The 10,549-nt window shown below is 40.3% G+C and overlaps 1 protein-coding gene across 1 annotated transcript in view; it reads left to right on the top strand.

Moving 5' to 3' along the window:
• LOC112076936 (NACHT, LRR and PYD domains-containing protein 3-like) overlaps nt 1–9,394 on the top strand; it is a 19,724-nt gene extending 10,330 nt beyond the window's left edge. The window contains exons 2-7 of the mRNA XM_024143567.2: nt 2,280–2,933; nt 3,244–5,095; nt 6,801–6,974; nt 7,391–7,564; nt 7,897–7,934; nt 8,681–9,394. Of these exons, the coding sequence (XP_023999335.2) occupies nt 2,657–2,933; nt 3,244–5,095; nt 6,801–6,974; nt 7,391–7,564; nt 7,897–7,934; nt 8,681–9,225 (3,060 nt within the window). The 5' untranslated portion in view covers nt 2,280–2,656 and the 3' untranslated portion in view covers nt 9,226–9,394. The remainder of the gene's footprint in view (nt 1–2,279; nt 2,934–3,243; nt 5,096–6,800; nt 6,975–7,390; nt 7,565–7,896; nt 7,935–8,680) is intronic.
• Nucleotides 9,395–10,549: the final 1,155 nt, after the last annotated feature.

Below are 10,549 nucleotides of genomic sequence, written 5' to 3'. Positions count from 1 at the left end.
ATATAGTTGATGATATTGTTATGTGTATTCATATAGTTGATGATATTGTTATGTGTATTCATATAGTTGATGATATTGTTATGTGTATTCATATACAGTACCAGTATACAGTTTGGACACACTACTGATTCAAAGGTTTTTCTTTATTTTTACTATTTTCTACATTGTAGAATAATAGTGAAGACATCAAAAGTATGAAATAACACATATGGAATCATGTAGTAACCAAAAAGTGTTAAACAAATCAAAAATATATTTTAGATTTTAGATTTTTCAAAGTAGCCACCCTTTGCCTTGATGACAGCCTTTGTAAAAAAAAAAAAAAAAAAATTATTTTGTAAATGATTTTTCTTCGAAAAACCCTTGAATGAGTAGGTGTGTCCAAACGTTATACTGGTACTGTAGTTGAGTATGTAAATGAGATGTGTGGGGTGAATTGGTTCCGTGTCCATCTGTGTTCCCCACGGTGATCTCCTACTGTATCACAGGCCTATAGGCTTGTCTGCTCAACACAGGCTTAAAACACAACAAGAAACAAACAAACATTTTCTTTTTAGAATCTACTGTTAATGCTTTTCACGCAAGCAGGTATTTTGTTTGAAAGATAGGCTTTCCACAATATTTATTTGTCTAACAACAACTTATACTTCCTTTAAAACAGGCTGTGTGTATTCATTAGTGCCCACCGTAGCAAAACGTTTGGCAACGGAAACCGTTTCGGTCACGTTGTACAGCATTTGGAGTAAACTGTTTATGCAATGTTTTAAAACTGTTGGCTGCGGTGTAAACTAATGAACACGACCCAGGTAGTAGCCTACGACTAGAGTCTAGTCACTAGACTGTTGATGCCTGATGCTGAAACCTGAATGTAGCCTGATGGGTGTACTATGATGTAAGCTAGATGTACAGGTTTTCAAAAGCTAGCCAGCTTCAGTTAGCTTCACATTCCATCTCAGGCCTCATCCATAAGAATATACAGAGCGCTAGTCATCAGGAAGGTATGAAAGTCCAGAGAGGACATCATGTTAAGATCACAACTTATATATCTCATGATCACGACGTAAACATGTGTTGTTGTTGTTGAGCTGACAAGATAAACTCTATAACTAGGAGTGGACATATTGATAATAGATTGACATTGTGGCTGAGGCATAACACATTTTTGTTGTGGCCCCGGACAAACATACCTGATTTAGGGCCTGATGGTTAGTTGACAAGTTGAATCCGGTGTGTTTGTCTGGGGCTACAATAAAACTGTACTGTTGGAATCTCATATAACTGAGGGATGTCTCCTTTCATATCTGGAAAAGGACAAAGTAGAAGTAGAGAGACGTGAAATAATATTAATTGATTGGATTTATATAGCACTTTTCTACCACCTGAGGTACTCAAAGCGTTTTACATAGTAGTGGGAAACTCACCTCATCCACCATCAATGAGCTGCATCCAGCTTCTTCACCAAGCTTCAGGGGAGTTGTCTTAAAGTAACCCAGTATCAGGCTGTAAAAATGGCAAAATGTGCATAGGGGGTAAAATGTGCCAAAAATAAGGTGACCAAACATGGGTCTAAAAAAAAATGTTCCCTGGTTTTCTTATACTGTGTCTCTCAGATATTAGGACAGACACTTCAAAACCTTGTTCCTTAGGATTTATTTTTTGTCTGTCTGTTTTGCCATTTATAAATGTGTTGTTGAATGCTTTTCTATGGGCTATAGCGGTAAAGGCCAAGTTAGACCTACAGGGGTTAAAATGGCTTTGTTCTATTGGAATTTGTGCATGTTTAGAGCGCCACCATTAGATAAAAGATATGACAATTTATTATGATTTTTAAATTTTCTATTTATTTTTTTTGCAAATCTCTTATTCCCCAACATGGGGACAATTTGTGAACCAAAACCAAAAATACCAAAAAACGGACATATTTTGTATGTCTTTTCTTTGCCTGCTGTTGCTCTGTCTTAGTTACGTTGTTGTACCAGAATCCCACGGTTCTTATGTGTTTGTAGGACTTCTAGTTTTGAAATCAAAATGTACCTAATGAAGGTAGTTTACAATATATGTGTTGCTTAGAAAATGCCACCAGAGGGCGTCAGAGTTTTAACTGTTTACTATTTTCTACTGGGGTTGAGCACCAATGGCATCTAAATATTTTACAAAATATTATGTGGAAAATGGTAGTAATGTAAGTAATAGCAAATAATAATGTATGTTTATTTCTCACAATAGTGCAGATGTTGGGGCTTGTAGATTATGATGCTATATGCTCTGCTGTTTTACAGTCTCCATTGACCTAAAATGGCCCCATCTGCTGTTAATTAACAGTCTCCACTGACCTAAAATGGCCCCATCTGCTGTTTAACAGTCTCCACTGACCTACAATGGCCCATCTGCTGTTTAACAGTCTCCACTGACCTACAATGGCCCCATCTGCTGTTTAACAGTCTCCACTGACCTACATGGCCCCATCTGCTGTTTACAGTCTCCACTGACCTACAAGTGGCCCATCTGCTGTTTTACAGTCTCCACTGACCTACAATGGCCCCATCTGCTGTTTAACAGTCTCCACTGACCTGACAATGGCCCCATCTGCTGTTTAACAGTCTCCACTGACCTACAATGGCCCCATCTGCTGTTTAACAGTCTCCACTGACCTAAAATGGCCTCATCTGTGAAAGARCGTCTCCTGGCCGTCCTGGATGATCTCGGCTCTGAGGAGCTGAAGAGATTTAAGTGGTATCTAACTACAGAAAACAAGCTGGATGGCTTCCTTCACATTCCAAAGGGCCAGCTGGAGACATCTAACAGACTGGACATAGTGGATCAGATGGTGCAGAAATACAGGGGAAATGCGGCTGTGAAGATCACACTGGACATCCTGAAGAAGATTAGCCGTAACGATCTCGCTGAGAAGCTAAACAGAGACTGTCCAATAGGTAATTCAGAATTCTTGTGTCTCCTAAGGTTTTGAGTAAATATATATATATATTCCACTGTATTGTTGAAATTGAAATTCTATATACATTCTTAAATAAGTTATACAGTATTTGTATGTTTGTTATTGGCTAACCTGTAAAATTATAATTTTTCTTTGAAATGTGCATTAATTTCATGTGCTTAGATTTTTTCCAATAACCAGATATATTGAAAAATAAAAAATGTATATATTTGTTTATTGTGTACTGTTGAGCATCTAGAGAACAACACGTGCTTGCTAACTATTCTATAACCGTTGTCCGTTGTCAGGTCCTTCAGATGAAGATGGTGAGAAGTTCCAACATGAATATAAACAGGAAGTAAAGAAGAAGTTTCAGCATGTATTCAACGGGGTACCGAAGCAGGGCCACAAGCAACTTCTCAATGAGATCTACACAGAGCTCTACGTCACAGAGGGTGGAAGTGGAGAGGTCAATAATGAACATGAGGTGAGACAGATCGAGATCACGTCCAAGAATCCAGCAAGACCAGAGGCTAAAATCCTCTGCAATGACATCTTCAAACAATTATCTGGACAAGACAAACCTATCAGAACTGTGCTAACAAAAGGAGTCGCTGGCATTGGAAAAACAGTTTCTGTGCAGAAGTTCATTCTGGATTGGGCTGAAGGGAAAGCCAATCAGGATATCCAATTCATAATTTCAGTCCCTTTTCGGGAGCTGAATTTGGTGAGGGGGGAAAAGTACAGTTTTGTAGAACTTCTGCATAAATGTGTCTTAGAGACTAGAGTGATTGAGAGGGACTTTTTGAATAACATTTTAACAAAATTGCAAAAACCAGGAAACCACAATGAGAGCAAGTACAAAGTTTTATTTGTCCTTGATGGTCTGGATGAGTGCCGACTGACCCTCGACTACGAGAACTGTAAGAGCTGGTGTGATGTCACAGAGCCAACCTCAGTGGACGTGCTGCTGACAAACCTCATCAAGGGRAATCTGCTTCCACCTGCTCTCCTCTGGATAACCTCCAGACCTGCAGCAACCAATCACATCCCTCCTGATTGTGTTGACCAGGTGACAGAGGTACGAGGGTTCAATGACCCACAGAAGGAGGAGTACTTCAGGAAGATATTCAGCGATGAGGACCTGGCCAACAGAATCATCTCACACRTAAAGACATCAAGGAGCCTCCACATCATGTGTCACATTCCAGTSTTCTGTTGGATCTTAGCTACAGTTCTGGAGMAYGTGTTGAGTACAGATAAGAATGAAGAGATSCCCAAGACTCTGACTCAATTATTTATTGGGTTACTGRTRTTTCAGACCAAACRGATGAATGATAAATATCACAAGAAAGGTGAGCGAGATCCACACAGGGATAAAGAGAGCTTCATGGCAYTGGGGAAACTTGCTTTTAACCAGCTGRAAAATGGCAACCTCATTTTCTATGAGGCAGACCTGAAAAAGTATGGCATTGATGTCACTGAAGCCTCAGTGAACTCAGGAGTGTGTACACAGATCTTTAGACAGGACTATGGGCCGTTCCAGGACAAGGTGTACTGCTTTGTGCATCTGAGCGTTCAGGAGTTTCTGGCTGCGTTATAYGTTTTCCTCTCCTTCAACAACAGCAATGTAAACCCAATGACCGAAGACCAATCCTTCATCAGAAAAAYTCTAATGAAGTGGAATCCTGCCATCACCTTCCACACGATTGCAGTGGATAAAGCCTTRCAGAGTGARAATGGACACCTGGACCTGTTCCTCCGTTTCCTTCTGGGCCTCTCACTAGAYTCCAATCAGACTCACTTACACGGCCTACTGACACAGACAAGAAGCACCAGAAGCAGCTCASTGGGCCATGAGGAAACAGTCAARTACATCAAGAAGAAGATCAGGAACACTCCATCTTCAGAGAGGTGCATCAATCTGTTCCACTGCCTGAATGAACTGAATGACCATTCTCTAGTGGAGGAGATCCAAAGATACCTGCATTCAGGAAATCTGTCCAAAACCAAACTGTCACCTGCACAGTGGTCAGCTCTGGTCTTTGTGTTGCTGACTTCAGAAGAGGAGCTGGATGTGTTTGACCTGAARAAATACTCCAGATCAGAGGAAGGTCTTCTGAGGCTGCTGCCAGTGGTCAAAGCCTCCAGGACAGCTCTGTAAATACACGTTAAAAAAGTTTATATACAGTACAGGTCAATAGTTTGGACACACCTACTCATTAAAGGGTTTTTCTTTATTAAAAAATAAAAAATAAAATCTACATTGTAGAATATAATAGTAAAGACATGAAAAAACTATGAAACAACACATATGGAATCATGTAACCAAAAAAGAGTTAAACAAATCAAAATATATTTTATATTTTTCAAAGTAGTCACCCTTTGACTTGATGACAGCTTTGCACACTCTTGGCATTCTCTCAACCAGCTTCATGAGGAATGCTTTTCCAACAGTCTTGAAGGAGTTCCCACATATGCTGAGCACTTTTTGGCTGCTTTCCTTCACTCTGCGGTCCAACTCCTCCCAAACCATCTCAATTGAGGTGAGGTCGGGTGATTGTGGAGGCCAGGTCATCTGATGGGCAACTTCATCACTCTCCTTGGTCAAATAGCCCTTACACAGCCTGGAGGTGTGTTTTGGTCATTGTCCTGTTGAGAAATAAATTATAGTCCCACTAAGTGCAAACCAGATGGGATGGCGTATCGCTGCAGAATACTGTGGTAGCCATGGTTAAGTGTGCCTTGAATTCTAAATAAATCCCTGACAGTGTCACCAACACCATCACACCTCCTCCTCCATTCTTCATGGTGGGAACCACACATGCAGAGATCCATCCGTTCACCTACTCTGCGTCTCACAAAGACACAGCGGTTGGAACCAAAAATCTCAAATTTGGACTCATCAGACTAAAGGACAGATTTCCACCGGTCTAATTGCTCATGTTTTTGGCCCAAGCAAGTCTCTTCTTCTTATTGGTGTCCTTTAGTAGTGGTTTCTTTGCAGCAATTCGACCATGAAGGCCTGATTCACGCAGTCTCCTCTGAACAGTTGATGTTGAGATGTGTCTGTTAATTGTACTCTGAAGCATTGATTTGGGCTGCAATCTGAGGCTGGTGACTTTAATGAACTTATCCTCTGCAGCAGAGGTAACTTTGGGTCTTCCTTTCCTGTGGCGGTCCTCATGAGAGCCAGTTTCATTATAGCGCATGATGGTTTTTGCGACTGCACTTGAAGAAACTTTCAAAGTTCTTGACATTTTCCCCATTGACTGACCTTCATGTCTTAAAGTAATGATGGACTTTAATTTTTCTTTGCTTATTTGAGCTGTTCTTGCCATAATATGGACTTGGTCTTTTACCAAATAGGGCTAACTCCTGTATACCACCCCTACTTTGTCACAACACAACTGATTGGCTCAAACGCATTAAGAAGGAAAGAAATTCCACAAATTAGCTTTTAACAAGGCACACCTGTTAATTGAAATGCATTCCAGGCTGTCTCTTATACACATCTAGATGTGTATAAGAGACAGTGCCAAGAGTGTGCAAAGCTGTCATCACGGCAAAGGGTGCTACTTTGAAGAATCTCAAATATAAAATATATTTTGATTTGTTTAACACTATTTTGCTTACTACATGATTCCATATGTGTTATTTCATAGTTTTGATGTCTTCACTAATATTCTACAATGTAGAACATTGTAAAAATAAAGAAAAACCCTTGAATGAGTAGGTGTGTCAGTTAGAATACACATTAGCATATTACTTATTTATTGTTAATTCTCAAATATTCTGCTACATGTACTGTACACAGTACACACAGTTGTCTAAATTCATTTCCATTGTGTTTTACTTTTCAAAGGCTTAATGGGTGTAACCTCACTGAGAAATGCTGTGAAGCCTTGGCCTCAGCTTTCAACTCAACCTCCTCAAACCTCAGAGAGCTGGACCTGAGTGACAACAACCTGCAGGATTCAGGAGTGAAGCTGCTCTCTGCTGGACTGGAGAATCCACACTGTAAACTGGAGACACTGAGGTCAGTAGTCTGTATTAGTTCACTAAAGGGGATAGTTCATCATGTGATCTWCAGGTATTTRTAGAGGACAATTAGTAGGCTGTCATTGTAAATAAGAATTTGTTYTTAACTGACTTGCCTAGTTAAATAAATAATATCAGAGTAATCAGCTGAATTTAAATGTCATAGTTAYCTAACTGCAGATTCMTGTTTGGAAGAGGAAGAATTACACAATATATTGATATTATTTATTTTTATTTTCAAGATGCTTTACTTCCTGAAGTCAAATGTTTTTAGTTATATAATCATGTAATTGTAATATTATTTTTATCAGGTCATTTTTTTCAATGCAAATGTCTGTCGAGTTTGAGGAAGACACACACCTGCCATTTCCCCGTTCACCACTAGAGGGTGTAAATATGAGATAAACTCTACAGGTTGTCACGCTGTCTGATCACAAAGAAAGGCTGTGCTTCTCTGGCCTCAGCTCTGAGGTCCAACCCGTCCTACCTGAGAGAGCTGGACCTGAGCTACAATATCCCAGGAGACTCAGGAGTGAAGCTGCTCTCTGCTGGACTGGAGGATCCACACTGGAGACTGGAGAAACTCAAGTATGTGGAGAGGGTTTGTGGAGTTTGTGTCAAGTCATGTGTGACATGGACAGTTCCTGGGTTAGTTATAACTATTTAATCAGGGGCACCACATTCACTGGGGACATTCTGAAATTGAATTTGACCCCCGGGTCGGGTCGGCTGTTTGGAGTGTTTATACAACTGGAAATATATATGTCCCCCCCCCACTTCTGAAACCAAAGTTGAGCCCCTGTATTTAATATCCAATAAACAATATTTGTGAGTGTGTGGTTGTGTGTGGTTGAGTGTGGTTGTGTGTGGTTGTGTGAGTGTGTGTGTTTTACTGAATCACTGTTCTGCTTCTTGTGCAGTGTTTACCACTGTGGAGAGTACTGGCTGCTGAAAAAATGTAAGTGTTGACTGCTGTGAAGAAAATGTGAACTGTGTTATTAGTGATGAAACAGGAAATAGCATAACCTCAGAGTCATTGTCAAGTTACTCAACTGTCGACCTACGTGGTCAGATGAAATATAAGCCGCCATCTTAAGGAAGTAGAATCAGACCCACTGGGCACAGACATCAGTTCAACGTCTAGTTTTGATTGATGTTCGGTTAAGTTATCGACTAACCTGAATTCAACGTGAAATCAACAAAGAATGTCACCCTGTCAGTGGATTTAGGTTAAAAGTTAGATGAAAAAATCCCAAATTCTCAAATCCAAATCCCAAATTCCCAAATCCCAAATTCCCAAATTCAGTCAGTTTTCCACGTTGATTCAACGTCCTCACATGTACTATTTTGTTGTTGAAATGACGAGGAAACAACGTTGATTCAACTAGTTGTTGCCCAGTGGGAAATACTGTATAGGTTTGCATACAAATGGTCATATACAGTACAGACTGTAGATTAAAAGACAATAAATGAAATACTAAAAAACATATTATTTACAAGTATTCTCTTTTATCTTTAACTACTTTTATTGTTTCAGTACATAGTCAATATACTCAACAATTTAATCATTATTTAATTATTTCATTCCATCCAGTGCAGTCTGTCAATTAGATGTATTATTCAATGAATAAATACTCCTCATAAAATACCTTGATGATTAACATTCTGATGATCATGATTTCTAATATTGGTCTTCCCTATCAGATGCCTGTGATGTCACACTGGACCCGAACACAGCACACAGACACCTCTCTCTGTCAGAGAGGAACAGGAAGGTGACGTGGGGGAAAGAGAAGCGGCTGTATCCTGATCACCCAGAGAGATTTGAGGACTGGCCACAGGTGCTGTGTAGAGAGGGTCTGACTGGGCGCTGTTACTGGGAGGCAGAGATGAGTGGGGGAGGGGATGACATAGGAATGACGTACAGAGGAATCGGCAGGACAGGAAACACTGATGACAATAAGCTTGGATGCAATGACACGTCCTGGAGTCTGAGCTGCTCTGATTACGGTTACACTGCCAGGCACAATAAGGAGAGAACTGACTTACCTGCCTCCTCCTCGTCCAACAGAGTAGGAGTGTATCTGGACTGGCCGGCCGGCACGCTGTCCTTCTACACTCTGTCCTCCTCTGACACACTGACACACCTGCACACATTCCGCTCAACATTCACTGAGCCTCTCTATCCAGGGTTTTGGGTTGAAATAAACTCCTCATTGTCCCTGTGTGAGGTAAAAACCTTCAGTTAGTAAAGGACGGTTCTTGTTGTTATTGATTGGTGTTTGTAAATCATGTTTATTTAGTCAAATTGTTGACATTACAATCCTGATTCTGTTTGTACTCAATAACACTGAATGGAACTTTCCTGGTACACATTTGGCCAGATAAAGACGAATAAAGCTTTTTTTTTTTTTTTACAGTTAAATATTGTTGTTTTCTCACATAAAAGAAGAATGACAGTTAAAGTTTAAATCTGTAACGGTGAAACGGCCACGTTTGTTAACGACATTACAACAACAGAGGTCACTTCAAACAACGAAAACAGTTTATTCCCTCAGACATCATTTCACAACAGCAGAGAATGGACTACTGTTATTTTTCCCATGATGCTGGTGTGATATAACAGCAGAGTATGGACTACCGTTATTTTCCCCATGATGCTGGTGTGATATAACAGAGTATGGACTACCGTTATTTCCCCATGATGCTGGTGTGATATAACAGAGTATGGACTACCGGATTTCCCCATGATGCTGGTGTGATATAACAGAGTATGGACTACCGTTATTTCCCCATGATGCTGGTGTGATATAACAGAGTATGGACTACCGTTATTTCCCATGATGCTGGTGTGATATAACAGAGTATGGACTACCGTTATTTTCCCCATGATGCTGGTGTGATAAACAGAGTCTGGACTACTGTTATGTTCCCCATGATGCTGGTGTGATATAACAGCAGAGGATGGACTACCGTTATGTTCCCATGATGCTGGTGTGATATAACAGAGTATGGACTACCGTTATTTCCCCATGATGCTGGTGTGATATAACAGAGTCTGGACTACCGTTATTTTCACAATCCCAGCTTTAAGTAAATGTGGTACAGTGTTTGGTGAAAAAGTATAGCCTCTTCCACAGAAACTGAACTGCCATCACACACACACACACACACACACACACACACACACACACACACACACACACACACACACACACACACACACACACACACACACACACACACACACACACACACACACAATGTGTCGGGAACATAAACGTATCACACCACACACTCATAAATGTAGTATGGGTGATCTGTCTATATGAATTACTATGCTGTTACTAAGCAGTAATGTATTACGGCAGTGTTATGGCACCTAATAGAAGTGCTGCACGAGATGTTTTTACTCAACAATACTACACTGTTACTCCGTCTCCTGCCTGGTGATTGTTCTCCACAACACAAATGTTACAACAAACACTGTGAGACAGATCAAAAATAGCTGTTCATACAGGTCTTTTAGACATGAGGAAAAGACAGGGAGCAGAACCTCAACATAAACCGTAA

The sequence above is a fragment of the Salvelinus sp. IW2-2015 genome, unplaced genomic scaffold (assembly GCF_002910315.2).
Source record: "Salvelinus sp. IW2-2015 unplaced genomic scaffold, ASM291031v2 Un_scaffold4147, whole genome shotgun sequence".
In the NCBI taxonomy this organism is placed as follows: domain Eukaryota; kingdom Metazoa; phylum Chordata; class Actinopteri; order Salmoniformes; family Salmonidae; genus Salvelinus; species Salvelinus sp. IW2-2015.
This window is presented reverse-complemented; position numbering and strand designations above follow the sequence as displayed.